This window comes from Aquila chrysaetos, chromosome 1 (genome assembly GCF_900496995.4).
Source record: "Aquila chrysaetos chrysaetos chromosome 1, bAquChr1.4, whole genome shotgun sequence".
In the NCBI taxonomy this organism is placed as follows: domain Eukaryota; kingdom Metazoa; phylum Chordata; class Aves; order Accipitriformes; family Accipitridae; genus Aquila; species Aquila chrysaetos.
In genome coordinates this window covers 61249855-61275913 of record NC_044004.1, presented here as the reverse complement: position 1 = coordinate 61275913, position 26059 = coordinate 61249855, and the positions used below count along the sequence as shown (strand labels likewise).

Below are 26059 nucleotides of genomic sequence, written 5' to 3'. Positions count from 1 at the left end.
CCACCACCCTGGAGGACCTCCTTCAGACTCATGCCTTTGGTTGCCATCAGAGAAAAGAAAATAAGATTTCTGGCACTTATGTTTCATTATTTGACTGCTGCAGGTTGACAGTAATCGTGGAATAAATTAGCCCCAAATCCAAGAGCATGGAAATAAAGACACAAATAGAGTAACTTTCAACAAAGTTGTTGTGGTTTAACCCCAGCCAGCAACTAAGCACCACGCAGCCACTCACTCACTCCCCCACCACCCAGTGGGATGGGAGGGAGAATCAGAAGGAAAAAGGTAAAACACGTGGGTTAAGATAAGAAGAGTTTCATAGAACAGAAAGGAAGAAACTAATAATGATAATAATAACAACAATTATAAAATGACAATAATAATAACAGGATTGGAATATACAAAACAAGTGATGCACAATGCAATCGCTCACCACTCCCCAACCAATGCCCAGTTAGTTCCCGAGCTGCAATCCCTCCCAGCCCCACTCCCCCCAGTTTATACACTGGACATGACATCACATGGTATGGAATACCCCTTTGGCCAGTTTGGGTCAGCTGTCCTGGCTGTGTCCCCTCCCAACTTCTTGTGCCCCTCCAGCCTTCTTGCTGGCTGGGCATGAGAGGCTGCAGAATCCTTGACTTAGTCTAAACATTACTTGGCAACAACTGAAAACATCAGTGTGTTACCAACATTATTCTCATACTGAATCCAAGACATAACGCTATAGCAGCTACTAAAAAGAAAATTAACTCTATCCCAGCCAAAACCAGGACAAAAATAAATTAAAAGTAAACATTGGCCCTTCTAAAGCACTGGGCTGATTCTCTGTGTCAGCAGGGCTCCCTCCTGCTGGCATTACAGGGCTATAAAATGTGTGTAGATGTCATTCATATCAATGTAGTAAATGCAACGTGCACACCATCAGCGCAACCAAACAGGTTGCGAAAGAAAACAGAACTGTCATTAACTTTGTAAAGCAAAATAGCTAAGGTCTTGTCTGCACGGGGACAGTGAAGACGATTAATCCAAATTAACTAAGGTGTGCATTTGAACTAGATTAGTTAAATGGTATTAAGCCCCTGCGCGGATGGTCTTATTCAGAATTAAAAATGGCCTAATTCAATTTAACTTAATTTACTTCCAAAGCAAATCATGATGCAGCAAAGACATTTTACCTTAAAGATCTGAATCTATGATAGGCCGATGACTAAAACACTGAAGAGAAAAAGAAGTTACATAATACTTTGAGACAGCAGCCTAGTTTGGGAATCATAAAGGTTGTTTTGGTCCATTTAAAAGAAAAGAAAAAAGCTGGGAAGATGCTCTAGATGCCCGATGGAAAAAATTTTGAGTGCAGTAAACAAGCATTTACTGAGCTAATAAGGAGCTCAGAGTGCACGTACCCCCCTGCATCCAAACTCCAGTTGCTCCAAGTCCAATTTAGAAGCAAAACTCCCAGCTTTTCCATGGCCTTTGGAGCAGGTGGCCACTCTACATAAAAGGCAGCTCGCTAGGGAGGCACATCCTCTCTAAAAGTGGGATTCCCACCCATCCCCTGAGGCCCCAGCAGCCAGAAAGACTCAAGCCCGCATCAGCTTTTATGGATGTATAATCATCACTCGCTTCCTGCCCAAAATCCCACATCCCTGCAGGGCTAGAAATGGCAGCTTTTATGTATTAAGGGCTACACAAGGTGACCCCGAGAGATTTTGATATTTATTCATTTTGGGGGAGAAACCTATCTTGGTTATTTTTTTTCTTTTCTTAAAAGTTTTAGGAAATGCAATTTCAAGGAAAAATGCAAGAAAAGGCTGTTGATTCCAAAATAGCATTGATTTTGAGTAAGTTATAAGGATACGAACAGGACAAACAGCTAGCGTCTCTGTACCTTCTCTGCTGCAGCTCTGAAAAAGAACTAATTTTGGAGATGCTGCCCCTGATGAATGACAAATGGTACTAACAGCAGCCACATAGCCCCAGACACCAGCATTTCAATGGCACTAGCTAGGCTCTGACATTACTAATCACAAAGACAAGAGGGGAGACAGCCATTCACACTTGTGAGGCTGGTGCTTCTTCAGCTAGCAAAAACTTCCTGAAACACTTAAAATATATCTTAAAATAAAGGAGTAGCTGTTTTCAACAAAAAAAATCCTTGGTGCGAATAATGTAGATCCTCCAAGGCTTTTAAATGGAAGAGTAACAACACCTCTGCACCTTTCCCACAGCCTCAGCACAGCACCAACAGCCGCAGAGGTTTGAGCTGGGTACATTCGAATGTGCCTTCCCTTCCTCTGCCCTTATCTTTACTGCATACAGTAATTTGGAGAAGAACTGGGCTGGGAAAGTTATGGAAGGTTATTTTGCTAACTGAGGAGTCAGACCTCGGTAACTTTCACACTGTGATGTTTTGCCAGCCATTTCACATTTTCCCCAAGCCCTCAACCCCTCTCACATAATCTATATGCCAGCACCAGGGGCAACTATTACCACGGACATCACTAGCAGATCCCGGGGGGAGCTTGCCCTAATCGTGGTTTTACACAGTCCTGTCATCTTCAGCTACACTCCCGTTCTTCTTCCCTGCTTCTGGAAAGCAAAACTTCAGCTAACTTCTGTCCTTGCTCACATCCTGTGTAAATGATCACAAGGCTCAGCACTACCCTCCTGTGGGCTTTGCTTCAGTGGTTTCTTGAAATATGATGGCTGGAAATCATCAGGGGTTGTGTTTTGGGTTTTTTTTTTTTTCAGACTCTTGTTAGCAAAATCCTCCCTGTTTCCCTGCCAGGGCAATTGCTTCCCACTTCTTGGAACATCTTTGCTCACCCTGGGGCTCATGCGGTTTCAAAAGTAAACAAATAAAGGCAGGAATAAGAAGTGAGCTTGCTCGAAAAACTTAGCGGGTGGCTCGGCATCACTGTGTTCAAAATGCTCTTGCATTTTGCAGGCGGTAAGTGCTGCTGAACTACTTGCAAGGCAGAAATCAGGCAGCACACTCCACCGGCATTCAGACGTCCCAGGCTTACTACCATCTCCATCACCCACCCACTGCCTGAGGCTGGCCAGGCATATCATCTCCTATTTCTATCTCATTTAATTTGGGGCCTTTGAAGAGGGGTTTTCTCTTAGCCCATGCATATTATGCCTAGGTGAGGCAAGGTTTGCAGGGGGAGTTAAAAGTTTTTTATCATTTTAGCCATTATCTGTCCATTCTAGCTGGAAGAATGCTGAAATCCTTCAGGCACAAACCTGCTTTACAACATTAGGGAACTTGTTCCTGGCTGGACCTACAAAGTGTGACATTTTGGGCAAGGGAAGTTCACTGGTTTTTGAGAAATTATGAAAGGCGCAGTCAAAACATGAATTACCCAAGTCTTCTGCCTCTAACCAACTCTTCCATCAGCCAGAGTTCAAGGACAGCAGTCCACAGCAAATTATACCTACTCTTTGTGACGACGCCTTCAAGGTGGATGATGTTGGGGTGGTCGAACTGCCCCATGATGCTTGCTTCTCCCAAGAAATCTCGCCTCTGTTTCTCCGTGTAGCCCACCTTCAGGGTTTTGATAGCCACTGGAAACTCACGCTTTCCCTGCAGCTTCAGCCGTCCGCTGCAGACTTCCCCAAATTCACCTTCAGAGAAAAATCAGAATGAATGGGATCATGGCACATCGAAGGAATGCATGGTGCACATCCATCTACAGCATGCAGCCCAGCCCCTATAGATAGCTGATCAAAAGCATGCAGGGCTGTCCCGCATTCATGGATATTGAAGGCTGAACATAGCAGTGATTGCCACCTCAAATAGCTGGCATACCGCAAGCAAAGTAATTCATAAGCACAAGAAAACTAGAAAGAACAGTATAATTCTCTTATATTTAAAGAGTTATGCTCTATATTCCATTGGGCTTTTTCCTCATTTCATGTTTTTGTCTACTAGATGAAAGAGTCCTGTCACATCCTATATCATTGCCCTGTGTAGATAGCTGTAAAACACAAGCCACTTGCTTCTTAACCTTCCTTTGGTAAGTTAAATAGATGGAATGCTGTTAGCCTTTCACAGCAACATATATTTTTATAGACTATAAACCCTTTCCAATTTTATGACCACCTTTTTGAAAAAGTAACCCAAATGGATTTTTTTTCTTTTTTTCTGGTGAACAGTAAATTACCTCCAAAAACACAATTTCAGAGGATAGAAAATATCCCTAAGGTTGGATGCTACTCCAAACAAACAGCTTAACTAGAAAGAAAATGGGAGTTTCTTCTTTTAACCAAGGACGTTAAAAGCTTTGGACTTCGGTTTGTGGTTTTTTTTCTCTCCCAGATGACTTCTTATTCTTAATTTTGCTTCAAGACTGACCTTAATGGGGGAGGAGAAAAAGGTTAAAATGGTGAAGAGAAGCTGAAAATTTAAGTGACTCATTTCCCCTAGCATCCATTGAAATAACTCAGCTTGGTCCAAACGTGACCATTTTCTGCCATTTTTAGTTCAGTCCCTGAATTTCAAAACCACAGACAATGACAGGTTTGTCCCAAACTTCATCTGGAACATTGTCCCCATCACTTGCAGGGTACCTAACAGCACAAATATTTTACAGCCCTTCTCAGATCTCTCGTGTTAAGAAAGCCAATCCTCCACGCTGCTAAGGGTGATGAAATGCATTTCCATACCAGCTCCAATAACTCTTTCAATGGTTATGCACGAAGCTTCAATTTCCTTAGCAAACTCATGGACGGCTTGATTAGGGTCCTCGTAGGTGTGGGGGTCAATGTAGGTCCTCATTCCAGGCAGCTTAACTGCAAACACAAATTAAGAGCATTAATGGCACATGACATGACAGAAGATGGGCAATACACACTCCTGTCCCTTGTACTCTGCTTTGCTGGAAAACATTGCAGCAGGGAAACCTATTTCTACGGGAAAAAATGAATAGCATTCTTGGAAAATTACATTTATTTTATATGTGATGTGCAATTTCATCATATTTAGAAAAGCACATGACAGTGCTCAGCTGGAATGATGCACAGCTAAAAATTCCTCTCTGCGCTGCGTAACAGGCTGGTCTGGGGTGCAAAAGGATCCCTTTCTGGGTCTGGAAAGCATATGCCAGGAGGAAAAGTACAAAAAGCAAAATGTTAAGGGAACAACTTGCAAAGCAAGTTGGATGGATGGGGGTTGATGGAGAGCTGCAATAAATTATGCCCTACCAGTCACATATTAGCTAATCAATTGGCCACATTATTTCAGATGGAGTTACTGAGATTTAAATGAACTGAATATTTGCAGTACAAAGCCTGTGGGTTGTACCAGTATAAATATAATCAATAGCAGGCTTTTTCTCCAGGACTTGAGAAGGGAAAAAGTATTTTCATTATCCATATTATAAGTTTGTTTTGACAATCATTAAGGCTACTCACATGAAGAACTGCTCATCAGTCTAATAAGACAGCTACATTACACTGTGGCTCTTAATTGATTTGCTTCCTGCTGCCTTCATTACATAGCACTAATGGAAATTTGACTTTCACTCAAGATGCGTTTGCCTTTTCCACCCCAAAAGGCACCTCGCTGTTACCCATCCCCAGATCCCACAGCACTTGACGAAGGAAAGCTTTTCAAACACTGGCTTTGGATGTGTGGAAGGACTGATAATAACCATGAGATGTACTTTCTAGCATCACTGCAGATGTTTTTTGATATATAAGACATTAACACAGCATTTCTGAAAGCTTCCTAGGAGGAAGAAGTAGTCGTTACTCCTCACACCTCTGAAAAAGCATCCAAGGCAAAGAGTAGCTGTGGGCTTGGTCCTCACAGCTGGCTGGGGTGGAGCAAGGGTTTCAAACAGGTATTCTGGACTGACACGTCCAGACCACGAAAATGTAGAGTTGTTATGTGCCAACCCGGCAAAATTAATAGCACCTTGGGTCACACAGCAAAGACAGAGGAACAGAACAAAATGGCTCGCTAGAGAGATCCGCTGCAAACATACAGGTGTGAATAGCTGGGCGCATACAAGGACTGTTCAAATGTTCAGTTCTCTATGGGGCTTGGAGCAGGGGCAGGTGGGGACTTACTGAATAACAGAACAAACAGTTCTTTTGTGAATTACCACCAAAACCAGAATTTTTTTTTTTTTTAAACCCTCTCTCAGTTGTATTTTTCATTACCACAGACAGACAAAACCACATATATACGTTTGATCTTTACTCACTGTGGCCATTATGAAAATGCATCTTTTCTTCTTCTGGATCTTGTTTAGCCTTGCTATAGCCACATCGCCTGGAAAAAAACCCAGAAGAGTGTTTTTGTCTCTGGTACGGCAGAACCCCTCTCTTTACTTCAAATCACACAAAGCACAAAAACCAAGAGCAGCAACGAGTCCAACCTCTCTAGTGGCTGCATTGCTGCTGTCCCAGTTTTAGCTCATCAAACTACTTGCAATTTCCCTAACGGGATTCAGGGCCCAAGGCCCACTGACTTTCAATTGGACTTGTGTTTCCAAATCCCAAAGATGCTTCTGAACAATTCCACTCTACCATACATCTAATTCAGCTATTATTAAGAACAAGAAAAAAGCAAGAATGGGAAGGACGATGGAAGGGGAATGGGATGAAACGTTCGAATCGCAGAAGCAAGATCTCCTGGACTGCAGAGCTTTTGCAGGCACCATGTTGTATGTATTGCATGCTCCCCTTCACCCACTGGGCATTTGCACAGAAGTTTAAATTTTGATGCTTTAGAAAACAGCCTTGTGTAAACATTAACACCTTATACACATGCAAAATAATGGCTTAAAAAAACCAAAACGTGTCGCCTCACTGCCTTCAGGGGTCTCCTATGTACTCCTGGCTCTGATGGGGTTTCCTGCGCATCTCCCGTCTTTACGCAGGGGAGCTACCATTCATGCAATCCCCTCTGCCCAGCAGCAATAAAGATGGAAGAAGGCACGCAGTCACTGCCTGACCTATCTCGCTCCCACATTAGCACCAGGCAGTGCAAGGATGCTGCTGAATCCTACCATGGAGTTGCAACCACAGCCATGTGGGAGTCACATCTCACCCGGGGCATCCTCCTATTAGTCTTTGGCTGCTCTTTCCCGACTCGTCCCACACTCTTCTCACTGTTTCTCTGGGCAACGTTATTGCATTAGCATTAACTGGCTGCTTTGGTGGCATTTCTGAGACCTGCTTCACTCAGACAACCACGTAGGAAGCCACAGGGTAACTGCATAGGCAAGGAGAACTGCTATACACACACATACATATACACTTAAAAATACAGGATGAGGTACGTATGACGCACATATATGTGGCAGTCTTTCCAAGGACCGGAAGTAACTGGGTACAGGAACTGGATCATCCTTAAAGCAAACCGCATGGACGTGAGACAGAGGGACACTGCTTGGTAGAGTGAAAAACCTGCAACAGACACCTGCAAGCCAGCCAGCACGCAGTGGGATCACTAGCTGGCACACCTCAAATAAAGCCTCAGGTTACCAAGAAGCCACTTAAAGCTGAGAAACTTGGAGTCTTCTCTTCCATTGCCCATGATTTTTGAGACAGGGGGATGCAAGAACTCCAGCATCATTCGCAGCAAGGAGGAGCACACGATTAGCAGAAACAAAACTGTAATTAGGAGGAGGCAGTAATAGGCATCTGCATGAAACATGCCCTCAGCATGAAGTCCTATTACAGGGAACTGCTGCCTGCCTGGATGCAAGGGGCCAAGCAGCCTTTCGGCTATAGGATTTTGGCACCGGATTTGTGAAACGATCACAATTACAAACAAAAGTCCCAATACGATGGGACGCATGCACTGCCGCTGAGCTGGCCCCAGCAGAGCTGGACACCGGAGGGTCGAGGAGGGGAAAAGCAACATGAGCTCCTGGGGTTACTCCAGGGAAGGGGAGCAGGCACACAAGCTTACCTCAGGGAGAAAGGGAGACCTCTGCAAAGGGGAGAGGAAGAAAAAACAGACGGCAAAGGTTGTACAAGCACAGAGGAATGGATTGAGACAAAGTGCAGAAGACAAGGGGGGAGGCTGACAGGCGGTCTGGGGACACAGGCAGCGAGATAAATGGGTTGCCATTGATAAACAGCCAGACTATCCACGCAGGGTGCAATTTCAGCAGCAGCAAACAAGCTGAGACCATCACGCTCCGAATGCAAAACCCACGAGAGCGGCAACGAGGTGCCTGGAGACACGGCTCAGTTATTCGCACGTCGGTGCTCGTCGCCTTGCTCTAGCAGCAGCAGCAGTGCCATTTCCTGAGATGGGGTCCTGCCTAATTAACTCAAAAACTAAGCACTAGGTCTATGCGGAGACCCTGGGAGTAAGGGTCATTTCAAAGTGTGTTTTGGTATTCACGATCCCTCGGTGAAAACGGATTCTTCTCCTTCTTCATCATACTGCCTCCCTGTTTAAGTATATAAACTAGAGATGAGAGTATCAGTATCAATTCCCACTTCGGGCAGCCCCAAATTTTTCTGCGGCAAGTTACCAAAAATTACATCAGTTTTCTGCAGAAGTAATTTTCTGGATTGAGGCGTATAACTCAATTTTCCTCTTAAAAATACACAAATGTCTCAATTCATCTTTCTACCAAATGCACATATACACGATTTCTTCTGTTCATCTTTAGAGCAAATGCCCTAATCTCTTCCTCAGGTTTGGAATACTTCACCTATAAATAGGCTTTTTCTAACATTATCCTTTTTAATACCTCCATCTCCTGATTCTTTGACCATAAAGAGGGAGGAGAGAGAAATGGGGAACATGCCATCGCTTGTGTCCAGTGATCCAAGCACACCTTGATGCACAGTGGTCCATGTTTTACTGCCCAGGGACACACTCAAAGGGCCAATGCAAACCAGTTGGCTCCAGCTGTCCCCCTCTCTCAAGCTGGGTAACACATACAGCAGCACGTCACATTAGCATACGAAATCAGGCTCTGGGACCCCCAAAGCATCGTTAAAACAAGCCTTGACAAGACACACCAAAGCGAAATGGCAGCTAGTGGACTGCAACTGTCAAGCAACAGTTGGGCATCACTAACAAAGCTTGCTGCAAAACCTGCCTGTTGCAACCACTTGTGTCCTTCGCACGCTCACTTTCTTAAACTACCCAGAGAAGCCATGTACATGCTGACTGGGGCTAAACCGAAATTCTTCCCTTCTTGACCTTCAGATGCTTTAAGTAACGCACACAAGCATTTTATTCTCCTTTCTTCCCCAACTAAATCCCGTAAAAATCTGCTATTTCACATTAACATGCCTGATTCACTACGTGAATCTCACTGGCAGAAAAAAGTATCTAAATATTGTGGCTTTGTAATGTATTTGGGGGGAAGAAAAAGCTCCCACTTATTTGTGAAATAATCTATTTCTGCACATGCATTTGCTCTTAATATTTATTGGAAAAGCTGCGAGTCAAAAGCCTCCTGATGGAAGCCTCATTCTCTAGTTTATTGTCATTGTACAAACCATAGATTTCCTATATCTTTTCTGTATCACGTACAGCAAAAGCATAAAGATCCTGACACTCACTTCATCTCCCACTGAGCTGAAGACACTCAGCGAAAGAGTTAATGTAATTCAGCAGCACACCTGAATCTCAACTCATTTACTTCTGTTGTGGATTTGTCCCAGTTTCTGTATCTAGAAAGCAGATGTCTTCCTTGCACAGCTCTGTGTTTTTCAATAAAAATATCAGAGGAAAAAAAAGTGAGACTTTAAATATTCTTAAGGCATCATGTCTTATTTAAAAACTACTTGCAGATTGGCAGGCACCTCGTAAAGTATTTATGGGGCAGATTATAAAAGTGAAGTTGTAAAATGATCCCTATATAGGTTTATAAAATATAAAACGGACAGGTAGAAAGATGGAGAATTCAGCTGGGAAACTAAAGCCCACTGCCTCGCATGGCAGAAGCCAATTCACGGAGAAAAATCCTTCAAGAAAGGAGGCAGGAAGATGCTTGCTCTCCCTGGACCAATGGAGATGCTTTGTGTCTGACTGTACTTCAGGGTGCCCTTGCTGGGTGGTGTGTGGCTCCTCGGCCACCCGAGGCATCCCCCAAAACCACAGAACGCCCAAGGGAAGGAGTTTGCATCTCCCTAGCTGGGGCCACCACTCTGGTCGCAACCCAGGCAGGATGGCCTAGGCAGTGATGTGGGAGAGTCTTTATATACTTTTTTTATAGTCGTAGGCCAAAACATTTCAGCACACAGCCAAGGTGTTACTAGAAATGCACATGGGGACAGCATTTAGACATTCCCAATGAGGAAAGGGACCTCACCTTGCTAGGTGCAGCCAGTACCATCGAATGGCTTGTGCCCCAAAGCAGCATGCAATCTCCCAACCCAGTCCTGCAGAGATTTATACATGTATTTAATCTCTTAAATATGAGATAAATGAACTCTGTGTGCTTCTCTGAAACAGAGACAAAATGCCACTTGCTTTTCAGGGGCGAGACCTTCACTCAGAAGTACATCTTTTACAATAAATCAACTTTGAGGAATACATCCAACCCATTTTGAGCCGTCATTTTACAGGAGGTTTGAGAGGACTGCAAGATTGTTGTTTACAAGGGGTTAGTGCTCATTTCAGACTACTTATGCCAAGATGTTAAAGCAATAAGGCTGCATACGTGTTCCAGGGCAGGACCGTGTTCCACCCAGAGGAATAAACAAACATGGATCCGTTCATCTGGCCAAGATCCTGTCACCTCAGCTCATGTGTGGGGACAATTACTTGTTCAGAAAATACTTTTATCCTGGGTAAACAACAACGATACTGAGAGCCAGAGGCAAAAGTCTACCTCTAGTGATGTTGGTCCATGTTCAGCATTCACCTTTGCTGCTTGCAATCCTAGAATATATTCAGTATCACAAAACCAGGGAATAGTCAAGGGCCTGGTGTAAAACAAACAGCTTTTATACTGGAAGTTGTTTCCCATTTTTCTGTTCACTTTCCTCCTGCTTTTTTGATGTCTATAATGAGTTACTTCCATTGCACTGGACCAAACTTTCATGTGGAGTAACTTGAAGCAACCCATGCAGGCTGGGAATCTGACTCATTCAACTCCTCTATCTACTCTCAAAGTCCTATAATTTGGAGAACGGGATCAAAAGAGCAGTAAAACGTCTGGAGATGACAAGCTACAATCTTCGGCTCAGTTCAAAGATACACTAGGTGACTGGCCAAAGAGGAACCAGGGCAGGTGTCCTTCTTAAAGGGTTGCAGGTTCACTGTCTTCTCAGCTGCTTTCCCAGCCACCGCTGTCCCCCTCTACACAGTGCGACCCTGCCTTCGACCTCCGATTAACTTGGACACATTACAAAGGAAGTTTCATAATTCCAGTGTTGGTATTTTTAGCCTTTAGTCTTTCCCTGCCTTCGCACTGAATGACTCCCTGCTTTCCTAAACCACCGCCAGAACAATTAAAAATAATTTAAACAAGATACTGTTTCCCCCTCTCGCAGGAAGCTCCCTCTGAAGTGTTCTCCATAAATCTCTCTAAAGAGGTTGTCGTGACTTCCCATAGCACAGACAACGGCTTCCGTGCCTTGAAGTCACTCTTCCCATTTCCCCCTCCCAGCTTGCTACCACATTAGTCTCTCTGCAGCTTAGGAGGAAACTTGCAAAAGGTGTTTTCCAGGTCAGCCAAGTTTTCCCTATGCGTCTCTCTTCCTCGTAGCCATCCAGTCCATTCCCACTCTCCTTTGAGAATTGTTTTCCATTGCTGCCACTCTCTGGTTGGCAGCCTTGCTGAGGACATTTGAAGCATGACTCCCAGCGAGGGACTGCTCATGCACTGGTGGCACAGGCACGACAGACAACAGAAGTACCGGCAGGTTTTCTTCTAGCGCAATCATTGCCAAACCGGTGGCTCGCAGGAATGACTGCACATACCAGAAGAACATTTTGCAGCCAAACACTTTGAGCTGAGCATCCTTGCTTGCTAATGCTGCTCTTAAGCACTCAGAAGTCACAAAAATCAATTTAAAAACGCTCCAACAGGAGAAAAAAAAAAAGTCTTCTGCTTTAGGGCTTTTGGGATTTGCATTTGCAAACTCCCTGGTTCTGGCTTCTGTCAGAGCCAAAATACAGCCCTAGAGGACCCAAAAACTGTCCACCTTGGTGACTGCAGTGCCCCACAGCCAGGGACTGCACCATGACCCAGCCACCACCATGCAAAGCCTCAGCATCCCCCCGAAAATACAGTAGAAGAGTTTCACACCTCTCACCCAGCTATGCTGCAAAACCTTCTGTCATGCTTTAACCAGTTTAACAACACACATGGGATGTCTCAGCGCTCCTATGGTCTCAAGCAGCTGTCTGATGGGGATGGTGATTCCGGGAGTCTCCTAGGAGGCTTAGGAAGATCTCTGCCTGCACAGATTACAGCCGATTCAGAGACCTAAAACACATTCCCTTCGGGGAGCAACTCAACTCGCATCCAGTCAAACCAACAGAAATTAAAATCACCTTTCCTTTAATTAGTTAGAAAAGAGGGGAGAGTACAAGAGACCAGAAACTGGTGAGGCAGCCCAGATGGTGGCAGAACAGGGCAGCATGCAGCACGGACACGCAGCTCTTGATGCCTGCAGAGATATGTCCAGCGCTGCTGGAGCATATCGTTGGCAAACAGCATCATGTATTGCCATGTATGTCATACATTGACATGTATGTCAATGACATACAGTTCATTTCACTGACATGCATGTTACATGCCACTAAATACCCTTCCACTCCCGCATGCCCCCTGCTTCCTTTCTGAGGGCAAATTACCTCCCCTGGCCCCTTTTTGTGACAAGAAGCAGAATTTGATGAAGCGTCCAGCATACATGGTGTTTTATTATGACATATGACATTGCTGGTGTGGTGTCTGGATCGATCACAGCATAACATATCAGGCTTTTTTTCCCCGGGACTCCTGCTCTTGCTGGAGACACACTCTGCTTCAGGTCACGCTATTTCCAGTTGTTGAGATAGACAAGCTGGGTGCAGAGATCAGATGAGAAAGCGATTTCCAGGCCAATACAAGAAAGGGAGGGAGAGGCAGACTGTGCACAGAAAACATGGAGGGAGGACACGAAATAGGAGCCAGCACAGGTGGGAACACTGACCATGTTAGGCTCGGATAGGCAACAGCACGCAGAGAAGAAGCCCACCCACAGCCATGATCGCAGCAACTGAAAAGCAAACAAAAAGGCCCAGGATAAGGAATAATCCCACTGCCCTGGCAAGGTGCAAATACATTTGCAACATTTTTATACGCACTTCTTCCTTCGTATTGCAATTATTATTTGGACCTTAACACCCTGGGCTGCAAGAATTTCCTGGCATGTGCTACCATTGCGGAAAAACGCCTTGAGGAGAGCGTATAGACCCTGGTCCTGCAAAGCAATTAACCATGTGTTTCCCGTACTTGAGTACCACCATTAGGATTAACGGGGCCACCCATGTGCTTAAACTTAAGCACCTGCCCTGGAGCAGGCAAAGTGACTTTTTCCACAAGCGTGTGTGCGGTACAGTTACAATTTCCTTTAAGAAAAAAAAAAAGCACTGGATGAATGCGAGCCCTGCTTTTGCAGACCCTTATGCATGTACTCAACTCACACAGCCCTTTCTGGGTCTCCTTGTATCAGTGAAGCTTTGCACGCGCATTATGTACCTGCGGAAGCCGGACCTTATGAGGTGTGTGAAAGCATTCAGCCTAAGTAAACTCAAAATGTGGTGAGTTGAAAGGCACTGCGTGCGTCCACAGCTTGCTTTTGAAGGCTGCCGAGCCATTACTCTAGTCTAATCAGAGTATGGGTTTGCCTGGCATCAGTCCATAACCCAAGGCTGGCTGCACCTCAGTAATTATCCTTTATCCTTGTCAGAGAACTTGCATGGACAATTTTTTCTGTTACCAAATCTATTAAGGTAATTCACCCTGAAAAAGAACATAGTGCAGAAGAAACAACACGAAGAACTTCAGTACAATATACAAGCAGGAGCCAAATGGTGCAGACATACTCCAGTTAAAGTCAGTTGAAGATCTCACTCATCATTTCTCCGCAATGTAATTCTTGAAAAAAAATTGTGCCCATCAGATTTTTATAAAGTATAACTTACACATTAAAACACATTAAAATAGCCTATTTAGACAAAATTAACATTCTGCAACTGCACCGCCTTAAATTATGATCCAAAATAACTTCAGGCATGCAATGATTTACAGAATTATATACTGGATTATGTGCTTACTTAAATTAGAACTGGTGAAGAATGTCTCTCTAAGCTCCTTTTGCATCAGCAAAACAACTTGCTAACATTTTCTAAACAATGATGCCAATATTTTTTTACTATAATTGACAATATTTTGTATTTTCATAATGCCCCTGCTTGTACAGTCATACTAACATGGGAGCAGCTCAGCCTTCACTAAACCTCTCCATTGATCGAAGTTAACCCTGGAGGTCCAAAACCCAAAAACACACAAAGGCAACCCAAGGATTATATATTTTGAGTCAATTTTGCCATTTTCTGGGTTTAACCTCGCAGGATTTGAGCGCAGGGAACTGGTAGGTCTCCCAGATGACTGTGGCTGTGACAACTTAGCTTACATTTTAGCTAGGAGGCCCTTTCCCCCGGCATTTTCTAACAGTTGCTGCCACCAGACCTTCCCACACTGCTCAGCGTGCAAAGTCAAGTTTTTGAAACAACAGTTCAATTAACCTGAAAAGCAACCACCTCCTTAAAATGAAAAAGAGCTTCCTATTTTCCTAAAGAAAACTCTCTGAGCACTTCATCAGCAACTGAGCTGCTCTGAGACAAAATCAGTTCCCTGCACTGAATGCAGAGCACTTCAGATCTCACTTGCTCCCTTTATGGGGAGGAAAAAAATGCTCAAGTGCAAAGAAAATATGCCTCAATGCAGCCTTACTCCTGCACACCTGTCACATAACACTGTGCACTTCAGGTCAAAATACTCTGAGGTGCAACATTAGGCGAAACCTAAAGCTCATAGAAACAAACTAAACTGGATCAGCAAACAACGAAATTTACTTTCCAGTCCCAGGAGCACTTGGATAGGTAAGTGAATGGACTGCTTGGTCTTAACAGTTAGGAAAATGGAAGATTTATTACTGCTCATGTTAAAAGGATGGCTTGATTTGGCAGGTAAACTTTTAGAATATAAAAAGTTTGAGGCAAATAAAACTGGATATTAAACTCCAGCAAGCCCGCTGTGCCCTCACAGCCACCGCATTTGGGTGCTGATGCCTTCTAGGAGGGGCAGAGTTTCCCTCTCTCCTTGCTCCACGGAGGACTTTCTCTGTCTAGAAACTGAGGAGCTGAAAGCAAATGCTTTCCAGATGAGATCAAATGCTGTGGCAGGATAAGAGATTACCGCTCAGTGAAATATGCCTGGACCTCTCCAGGGTTTTAAGATCTTTAGCCAGCAAGCTGACCTGTATCGGGCAGTAGTCAGAGTTGAACTGAGTACTGTATACATCAAAATTATCTGCAAAGTCTCCTCCAGCCTCATTGAACCAACAAGCAGACTATGAGGAGAGCCTGTGGGGGCTGCCCCTGGCTCCAGCGGGCGGTCAAGAGCCCCTCCGATCTGCTGCAGGTTAACAGGTGACATGTCCAGGTAATGGTGAAGGTTATTGAGAAAACACCTGCAGCGTTAAATCCCCTTTGCTGGGGAAGAACAAGGTGCTGAGGCAGCAGCATCTCCAAAAGCCAAGCTGGCTTGAAACAAGGTGTGACTTCTGCTTTGAGCCCTGGCTTCAAGGAAAGGGCTGCAGATGGGCAGAGGCAATGCAGAGGAGCCTGGAGCTGCAGCGGCACCTCCTGGACCTCTGCGGCCTGCTGGCACTGCCCTGCTGCTCGACTAGACCAACTCTACTGCTTTCGGTTATCTCAGGCACACAAAGCCAACACTCCTCCAGTTCTAGCAAAGGTGACCCCCGCAATGCCTATGTGGTTTGCAAAACCAACTGTCCAGAGAGCAAACTTTAATAAACCTGTGCTAGGAGGACTTATCAACACCCTTGGCATCGTTTCAAACCCTGGGCTACGTGCTTTGTAAATGAAATTTATATATATGATGGGCCCCAACAACTGTGCTTGCAATCAATGTAATTAATTTACCACAAGTCTGCAGATGACCCAGAGAGCATTAGGAATTAAACTACATTTCTAGTGGCTAGATAGATCTCAGAGAGGCTCTGCCATATATAGCTGCGGCTTTTAAGAGTTATAAGTTGAAGACTTGGAGTCATGATAAATGAAAGCCTCGTTTGTTGCTTTTAATAAGCTGCTCTAATGGGATGTTCTTCAGAGGCTTGCAATTAGAGACTGAAATACTTCAGGGTGCCTGGGAAGATTTTTCTAATCCTTCATGCAGCCTTGAGCGATGGCAATGATTGCTTCCTGCATCTCCAGGTCAGGAGGCCAGCACTACACCTAGCACCTCGTGAGTCAGCATGCTTGCTTCAAGCATCATAGGAGCAGCATTACACACTGAGCTGCTAGGAATATATTCCTACTTTGCCCAGAACTATATGGATGTTTAAGGAGTCACCTCCTCTTCCTGCTGAGCTATACCTAGCTCACACGTTAACGCATGTCTCTGCGCTGCTCGAGAATAACTGAGAATGCAGAAGCCCAAGCAGGTGATATCTGTGCAATTACTGTGGGGAAGGAGAGCAACGCTTCCAGGGAAAGGAACTGCACTTGGAAAGACCTCTGGCATTATACTTTGCTATGTCTAAGCCGTAAGAAAGTACAGATAACCTTTCTTCTAGGTAAAAGGCCAAATGCCACAACATGGTGTGCCCCCAGGAGAGGTCATGCTTCCTATTTCTAGCATCCAAAGCAAGGTGAAACATCCACATATTCAGAAGTGCAGACAGATGACAGTCTGATTTTCTTCTTCATCCTCTACCCACTCCATAGCCAAGAGAAGACACTGTAAAACCCCACTTTAAAACACTACATAAGCATGGGGCTTTCACCAGTGCTCAGCAGGAGCCTGGAGCCGCTACCGCTGAAGTCAGGTTTCATTTTCAGCTTGAAGGGCAGCCCAGTTCCCTTCTCGAAGTGGGAACAGGACTTGCACAATGCCATCAAATGCATCATCTGAATGAAGGCGAAGAGCTTTTGTCACTAACTGCTGCACTGCCCCACAATTCCCCTGCTCAGACAAAGCTTATGCCATCCACTTATCCGTTCATCACGGTCCTCCTGCCCTGTTCCCTTGGCTACTGCCAGAATAACTCAGAAACGATGCTTTCAAGGGCAATGCCTCATGGGCTTGGAGCTTAATTACAGACTTGGTCAACTCTCACCTTCTGTCTGGGCCAAAGTCATCTGAAGGCAGTTTAGCCTAGGTCCCTAAACCCGCCTCGAAACTGCAGCAGCTCAGACTGGCTTGTGGAGCCCAGTGTGTCTGCATGGAAGTATTAAGCCAAAAAGTGTTTAGAATAAAAAAAGAAAAAAGGTGTTGGAGCAGCCATATTTGCCAAGCTGATCTAGGCAGGATGCTAGAGATGGTGACTACAGGCAACAGATTTCCACACCAGCCCTGGGAAGGCATCACCCTGGGCAGAAGGGTGCACTGGAGCACTTTTTTTTCCAGAGAGGGACCCCCTGTATACCAATGTCGCTAACGCTCCTCTCTGGCAAAACGTACCACCAAAGAGCAAAGAGGCTGTTAACATGACAGAGGTAGTAAAAACCCTGACCCGAACAGAAGCAGGACCAGACCCTGCCTGCTCTTGGTGGACGGGAATTTTGACTTGGCAGAGCACTAGCTTCTCCAACAAAATCCTTCCTCTTGTCAGGTGAATTGCAGGGAATATTTGGCAGTAGGCAGCATCATAAAGTGGCTATAAATCACATGAGACAATGTCCTGTAGGAAGAAGGAAGAGCAGGCAAGAATGTAGAGATAAAAATCCTTTAAAAAGCCACAACTAACAAAAATTATGACTCATGCTGGAAAAATTCTCTATGAAAAACGTTATCTGTCTCCCGTTTCCTACGGAAATACCGAAAAAGCAAACTATTTTAAGCCCTGACACATCTTGGAAAATAGGATGGGGAGGAGGTGGTGGAAAAATTCATCCATTTTGACCTTACACTTCACAGAAGGTTGCAAATGCTGGCTCAGGACCTAGGATATACGCCACAATCTTTTCATCCTCTCTACTCCCCGAAAGTCGCTTTTTAACAAGATGCACATATTTGTGTCCAGAAAGTAGCCCTCTGCCACCGCAGGGGCTGATATTTAAAAGTCTAAATCAGCTAAGGTCAAGGATGGATACTTTGGTGCAGAAGCCTCTAATTGCCAATACCCAGGTGGCAAGATTTGTCTTTGCTTTGTCTTTCGAAGGCTAGTTCCTTGCCACAAAGAGACTTTCTATATATGCATGACACAGGGCAAGGGGCAATTTTTTGTTGCTTCAAATCTATTTTTTTCTTAAGTTCTATAAAAAGCTCCCCCTGGTTCTTTGGAAGATCAGTTGAGATGGAAAGGTCATCCATAATGGGTAGCTGGCTATAAATGCAGATGCACAGCACACTTCTTAGTTATTTTCAGCAGCTCTTGCAAACATGTACAGCATTGACCTAATAGCATCCCCATTTTACTCTGCAAAAGCCCACACCTTTGGTTAGTGCTACAAAGCTCAGATGCTTAGGGGACCGGAGGGACCAGCAGTCTCTTAACACTCACCCTAAGACCCTGTCAGTTTTGCAAACAGAGCTGCATTTGAAGGACAAAAGAGGGGGAACTGCTCTGGAGCAGTGGGTCTCCTTCCCAGGCTGATGCAAACCTGGCTTCTTACCTCAGATGGTAGGAAGAAAGGGGCTCATGCCACAACAACTGCAGCACCTTATTACTCCTTGCAAGACGGAGCGCAAAGATCTTTGTGACTGGCATTATCCAACACAGACTGTAAAACAAAAGTCTGTAATGATTTTAGATTAATATATACTTCAATCAGGAACAATAATGCCAAGCGGCATCTAATTCAAGCACTGCTAGGAAAGCAAAATTTATAGCCTTGCTCTATCTGTAAAATGCATTGCGCTTTTGAGAAGAACACATAATCCTAACAAAACAAAGATAATAACAACTCCATGTTCTTTAATTTAATGCTTGTAGCTGGTTTAATAATAGATTTTCAATCCACTTTTCTTTTTTTGCTGAGACAACTACAGTCTGATTTAGTGAACCTCTTTGATTTGTAATCCTGATCGTTATATTATTAATATGCCCTTGATGGAAAGAGCAGGATAACTTAAAAAAGCGATCAGCTATTCTGCTTGGCATTTATGACCTTGGTCAGAGGATGCATTATTTACAGGAAGAGTTTTCTGGAGCATCTGCAAGTAAATCAGCTCTGAAACGCAGCTTAATTGTTTAGGGCAAAGCACATTTAGTTTCAAATTCCCAGGAACCTCCAGCTTCAGACACAAAGCGCATTTTCACAGATGGACACTGGCATGTGGAAATGCCACCATGACTACTGTTCAGCTGACCTTTGGTTTAGGGCCAGCTGCCAACGGGAAATACCAAGCTGTTACTTACCTTCATTCAAAAGAAGTGAGAAAACTGCAGAGATACTTGAAAGCAAATAAAGGGGAAGAGGTGTGGAAACTTCTGCCTCCAGCGACCTAACAGAAAATAAAAAGTCTGCAGAGCCCAGCAAACCCCTGAGTCCTATGGCTGGGAAACTTCTTTCCAAGCTGACGAGAGGAGGAGGACATTCCCTTCTCACTGCAGGACTGCTCTCAAGCACCTGCTCGCTTCAGCCTGGCACTTGGGAGGACAGGCGCAAAGAGATGCCTTACAGCATCCTGGGGAGGAATATCCTAATTCTGAGGTGCCGAGGGCCTCCCAGGGAGCCCGAGAGCAGCACGGAGCCAGCAATGAGGACCCTGTTTGCAGGAGCTGGCCAGGCTATGTCTTCAGTGCTGCAGAGCAAGAGTGTTTTTCTCCTTAGCTTTGCTGCTGGGCAGTACCTGCTCTCCTACATTAGCAGAAATGACAGAGCCTGGGCTTTGCACAGCTTGCTTGGTGTGGAAAGCAGTGGTGATTCCAGCTGGAGCAACTCCTGGCATTCAAAATGTCTATTTTTCTAAAGGCAAGTACGGGAAAGAATTAGGAAAGGAAATTTAACCCCCTGGAACCAGGCACTGGAACAACATAACCACTCCAAAGATACAGGAAATCATCTTCCAGAAACAGGTTAAGAGCTTCAGAAAGGGATTATCCCATGACTTGGAATGCGTTTATCGTCCCTGCAGTGTCACAGCAGGAGAGTCACTCCACGAATTGTCTCGAAATCATACCCAAGGCAAAGAAGCGTGAGTGACACATTTCAGCAGCGTCTCTGCTTCTTCCAAGCAGGAGCTATTTTTTTGTTTTGCTTTGTTTAATTTCAAATTGGCTGTCAGCTTTCTGGGCTTCTGGGGTTTATTTTTCTGTTCTCACAAGCCACTCAGCGCACTAGACGGGCTTTAAAATTCATGGGAACTCAAAGCAGCTGAAAAGCTCTGTGGTTTTGAAGCCAATTCTCTAACGATGGACCAAATCTTGGTGCTGGAGGCTTCTCCACCACCTCCAACTGAGGGACTGGGTTCTTCCCAGTTTAGGGGAAGGGTTGAAAAGATAAAAATGGGCCAAGAGCTCAGCTTCCTGTGACTGCCCCTTCCCATACGTCCAGCATGGCACCATGGAGAAGCTCCTGGGAACCTGCAGCTGCCATGGGGTTCACAGAGAGAGGTGTGAGTACAAGGTAGGACAATTAAGGCAGCAGCAGAGGCGGCGATAAAACTCTAAACAAATGAGACAAGGGCTTTTATAAACATGCCAAGAGATAAAGAGCCAAGAGGAAGCACATCCTGGAAAGCCCATTAGGGCAAAGGACAGAAAGACATAACTGACGAGAATTGCTGACAAATGGCTCGGGCTTTGCAACTGCTTGCTCAGACCAGAGAGGGTAGCAGCAAAAAGGAGACCTGCAAGGGCACATCCTCCCCAAAGGGGTCCCAAGTGCTTGCCAGCAACTGTGGGAAGAGCAAGAGCTGCTGGTTGTGACACAGGTGTGATTTCTTATGGCCACAGAGGGATATACATCCCTCCACTTGCGGTTCACCCCCCTAGACTCCTCCTTGCAGAGGTGCCAGGCTACATCCATAGCTTCCCTACATCCATGCGTGCATCCTCCTGTTTGAATCCATACAAGCATGCATCCAGGCTGGGGGAGGCCAAAGTCCACATCCCCCTGCTCTGTTCGAGGAGGGATTTGACTCAAAACCTCCAGCCTTTAAGGAGAGACTTGAACTCCTGCCTACAGTGTTCAGAGCCAAGTCTTTTTGGCTACAGCTTTCCTGTAGCCCCTGGTGTGAATGGCCTGTAGCCATTCAACACCCCCCCCCCCACCACCGCATGCTTCTCATGCAGACAGGAGCATTTACTTTCCCATTTTTAAGCCGAACAAGTCACTCAAAGCAGACAGGAGCTCGAACGGCTGAGCTGGAAGAGACTGTCAGTCTCTGACCTTGAGTGGAGATGAGTCTGGCAACACACTTACCTTTTAAGACAGGAAATAACTGTGTCCTTCCATGGATGCCTTACGCCTGGGGACAGAGCTGCTCAGCCTGGCTGGATTTCACCACGCTGCATTCGCAGACTGATACCCTACCTCCTCTGGGAAATAAGACCCTCAGCCAATACATTCACTATCGGCGCAGTTCCTCTGTGGCTATCTTGTAACTACTCTTAACACTTAACAAAATCCTGTAATTTACAGCCACTTCGCTAGACCCGAGCTTAAGACAGACTTGTGTCATGAAAGCAACAGCGGGCTGATGGGTATCTTAGAAGCATAAAAGTTTACTTTGCACTGAAAACAAATTCAGCCTTATCAATAGATGCACCTCACATTGCTTTGCATGAAGGACGATGCATCATTTGAGTACTGCTGTTAAAAAACGTACTAAGACACGTGTAGTATATGAAACAAGTGCCTTTTGTGCTGGCTGCTACACAAATTTAGTGCCGCAGTACAAACTGATCCCAATACAAGCCAGATTCCCTCCCAGTACCACAATCCCTTGTTCACAAACAAGTTCCATCAACTTCCATTAGAGTTGTCAAAGATGGCATAGCCCAGGCTTTCATCACTTGCCTATGTTTAAGCACATGAGAAGTCAATGGGATCACTTGATGGTTTGAAGCTGAGCGTCTCCCTCCATGGGGGGAGCTCTCTGTATAATTTACTAGCGCGTGGAGAACACATTAGTGTCCTACACATGAAAAATGAAATCCAGACCTGACCAAAACTTGGTGCGTTTGGCCATTTGGCTGGATTTCTTCTTTTTCTTTGCAAGTGTTTTCCTGAATTCCAGTTTTCTCTGTGAGCAAAGCCCATTGTGAGCTCTGAGTGCAAACATATGGGCTTCAGGATATTTTACCTGCAGTAACATGTTCTGCTTATTTTTAAAGGAATGTGAAAACACTCCTGTGAGAATCAAGTCGAATAATCAGGGCCAGTCTATACAGAGATGAAAATCATTGGGAAGTGAACTACATCTGTGAGCGAGCCTTTGCCATTCCTGCCTGTCCAAACAGATCAATCAGCCCACCCTCGTGCTGTTTTACAGCGCTACCACTCGACAGCTTCGTTCACATGCTGCTTTCACCTAAATTGTGCTAATCAGCTGGTCAGATAAAGTTATTACAAAAGTTGGAGAAGTATAAATACACAGCTTCTTCTCTTACCTTCCGCTGAGAAGGAAACCAATAACAACAGCCAGCAGAATGACTCCCACTGTTACAGACACAACAATTATAGGAATCTGGCTCTGGTCGCTGGATGCAGCTACTGCTGAGATGAGAAACAGAAAATGGAGATTAAGGTTAAAATGATAGTCAGTACTCACATGAATCTATCTAGTGAGGCTGCCAGCGAGGTTTCAAGTCTTACCAGTTCCTTTCTTCTTTTATGGTTTGTGTTTTCCCCCTTTGCTGTCTGTTTCTAGTTTGGAAAGGAAATGGGTGGAAAGAAACCAAACACACATGCAAAACCAAGCCAAAACCCCAACAAAATTGCATCTCATCGCTGAATTCAGAAACCAAAGTGTTGCAGAATGCAGCCTTTGAGTTTGCAAAGTCAAATTTGTCTTTCTGGGTTAGCTGCGTTAGAAATCACAGAGATAAAAGATCAAAACCCAACAGGTTCCCATTTGCAGAGAGAACATTTATGGAATGTTATTAAGAGACATAAGCAAGATCTCTGTGATAAACAGGATTATCTGTGCTTCAAGAAGCTATAAACAATTAAAAACTAACTCCTTGTGGCATCTATGTCACATGGCCAGTAAGTGCCCTCTGTAAAACAGGAATTTGCTAAGACACATGCACTCGTTGGTCTTTTTATTGGCCAAGGGAAGCAGAGCTCTCCTAGCCCATGCCTTGTAAAGAGTCCTCCTGCCAAAAGGCAGGAGACAAGTCCTGTGATCAAGATGCCAGCAGAAAGGTCAGGAGAACTGGGGTTTGCCACAGGTTAAGTAAGAGCAGGTAAGCAAGCCCCTGCAGCCTGTAAAATGGAAATGCTAACACCATTTTTATCTTGTTTATCTGCTTTGCACTGCAGGGGAAGGAGCCCATCTCTCCTCAGTGGTTTGAATGTGGGGTTCCCCAAGCAGAAACCAAAGCCTCCTCACCCTGCCCTCTCCACTGCCAACTTATTTAGCTGCATATATTTAACCACCCTGGGGTACAAATCTGGCTTCCTCCCTGAAAAATCAGCTCACCAGCATAGGCGCTGCTGTTGTGTGGGGAAAAACCTCATTATAGCTCCTACTGTCGTGCCAGCCCCGGATGAAGCTCCATCCACCCCGGGGAGAAGCAGGAATCGATAGTGCACTGGAGAAGCCTTTAACTAAATAAGTGAAGTAAAAAGGGGTTCTTAGCACAGGATTAACTTTATGGAGGCTATAAAATAACTGAATATAGTCCCATATTAATTGTTAAAAGAAAAGAAAGACGAAAAGGTATGGCGTTAAACATCGATCTGCAATGGGTTTGCAGTAGCTCTTCGTACGGGAGCTCTCCAGAGCTCAACAACGAGCAGCGTGGACCTGCTACAGCAATGTAAATGATTTCAGAAGGATTGGCTGCGATACATTAAATATTTAATGTTAACTGCTTCAAACCCGTGCCATCATCCAGAGATTTTATTAGCCTCACAAATTTATGGAGGCTCCTTAAGATTATGTTTTATTGCTTTCTTGACAAAATAATTAAAAAGAAAAACATTTAAAGGAGAACATTAAGCTGTGACTGGTGTTTTTTTGCACAGCTCGAGGGATGCGGAAATGAGATAAATCCTGCTGTGATCTATGGCAGCTAAAAAGCCTGAATTCAAAAGCCGAGCTGGAACCTTGTTGCCATTTAAAGCCAGGGGGGACCTGCATTACCCCTCCTCAACTGGGTGACATGTTCCCACTCCTGCCCGGCTGACCAGCTGGATTAGCTCACCAATCCAGCTGAAAACCAGCTTTTGGCAATGTTAGTTTTATCAGGGCTAGACGAGCTCAGTGACATTTGGAAAGAAGGACAGCAGCAAGTAGATACACCCAGCAACAGACTGACCCAAATAAAAAACTTCCGCTGAAAAATGCAGCCCTGGCTGCATTGCAGCGCTTTGCAGAATTGCACATGCAGGCAACAGTGTGTAAAAAAGCCCCTGAATCTGGAAAAAGACAGAAGTCCAAAACAAGTAATGGCTTCCCCCTCATTGCATTTCTCAGTCTGTTGTTTCAAATTTCTTCCAAGTGTATTAAAAATAACTTTACAGAAACCTTGCAAATTGGAAACAAAACCTGTTGTTTGGTCCAAATGATTTTGGAGGCTGTTTTTGATTCTCACAACAGTCACTGAAAGGTTTTTATTTGTGCTTGAATCAAAATAATTTGCTTTGGCTCTAACAAGAGGTTCAGATCTGCACTCCGATGTAGCGGTGAGATTTCGATCTGTGCTTGCTTTCAGATTCACCAGGACGTGCAGGAAAGCAGTGGGAGCCTGGTCACACTCCCAGCACTAATATTGACTTTACACAGGGCCTTGGAAAAAAAAAATTAAAATCACTTTTTAAAAGGTTTTAAATGTCAAATGGAGCTGCATTTTGCAAGATACTGAGGCTCACATTGCATTTCAATTCTACCAAGCATTTAAACATCCAATTAAGTCCTGTCTCAGCCAGAGCTCAAGTCCAACACAGGAACAGTTCCCAGCTCCCAAACTGGGGACCATGCAGTAGGTGTTCCTCCGACTACGCCGGCAGGTCCTTAGTATCAGAGAAGTACCTACTCCTCTGCCTTTAAAACGCTAAAAAGACTGGGGTACAGGTGTGACTAAATGACTCGAGGGGTTTAAAGATATTACCACATGATGTCCTCAAAATTCCTGATTAACACACATACTTACATGATGGGCTTTACAGAAGTGCCATTATTTTTGGACCAGGATCATAGGTACTGGTGGCACTGGATCAAATGTGCATATATTTCATGTATTATTTATTAATAGTCTGGAACACTATTACTCAAATGACTCTAAACTAGAAACTTTCCAACTGCAAGCAAAATTTCCTTAGTATAATATAGAATAATTTTCGGTGTAACGTGATTTTGTTGCTACTTATAGGGCACGACTAATGGTTAATACAATAAGAAATACATTAAATAGACCATTCTTATTGCATTAATGTTTGCATTGTGATGCAATTTGCACCGTATTAGTTCTATCACTGGCTCCACAGCTACATCTGCACATGTATAATGATTCCTTTAAAACCTATTACAGCTTCAAAGGTAGCATGCATTGAAAAGACAACTTGGCATCTTATTCTCAAAGACGATGAATTTTAAATGAACTGGAGTAATAGTAATCAAAGTATTGATGAATTTAAATTTCCAAGGAAAACATACAGAAAATAGGCTCTTTCCCACAGGAATGAACAGTGTATTTCCACCAGAAA

At 44.5% G+C, this 26059-nt stretch overlaps 1 protein-coding gene across 11 annotated transcripts in view; it reads right to left on the bottom strand.

The window, feature by feature from the left end:
- The window catches only part of EPHA5 (EPH receptor A5), a 203482-nt gene that overhangs the window by 23828 nt on the left and 153595 nt on the right, over nucleotides 1-26059 (bottom strand). For 5 of the 11 annotated variants that reach the window (XM_030014442.1, XM_030014401.2, XM_030014422.2 and 2 more), the window contains 5 exons: nucleotides 22798-22903; nucleotides 13138-13203; nucleotides 6219-6286; nucleotides 4675-4800; nucleotides 3448-3633 (listed from right to left, as the gene is read on the bottom strand). In XM_030014442.1, the coding sequence (XP_029870302.1) occupies nucleotides 3448-3633; nucleotides 4675-4800; nucleotides 6219-6286; nucleotides 13138-13203; nucleotides 22798-22903 (552 nt within the window). The remainder of the gene's footprint in view (nucleotides 1-3447; nucleotides 3634-4674; nucleotides 4801-6218; nucleotides 6287-13137; nucleotides 13204-22797; nucleotides 22904-26059) is intronic. The other 6 variants (XM_030014411.2, XM_030014432.2, XM_030014467.1 and 3 more) reach the window with 3 other exon arrangements.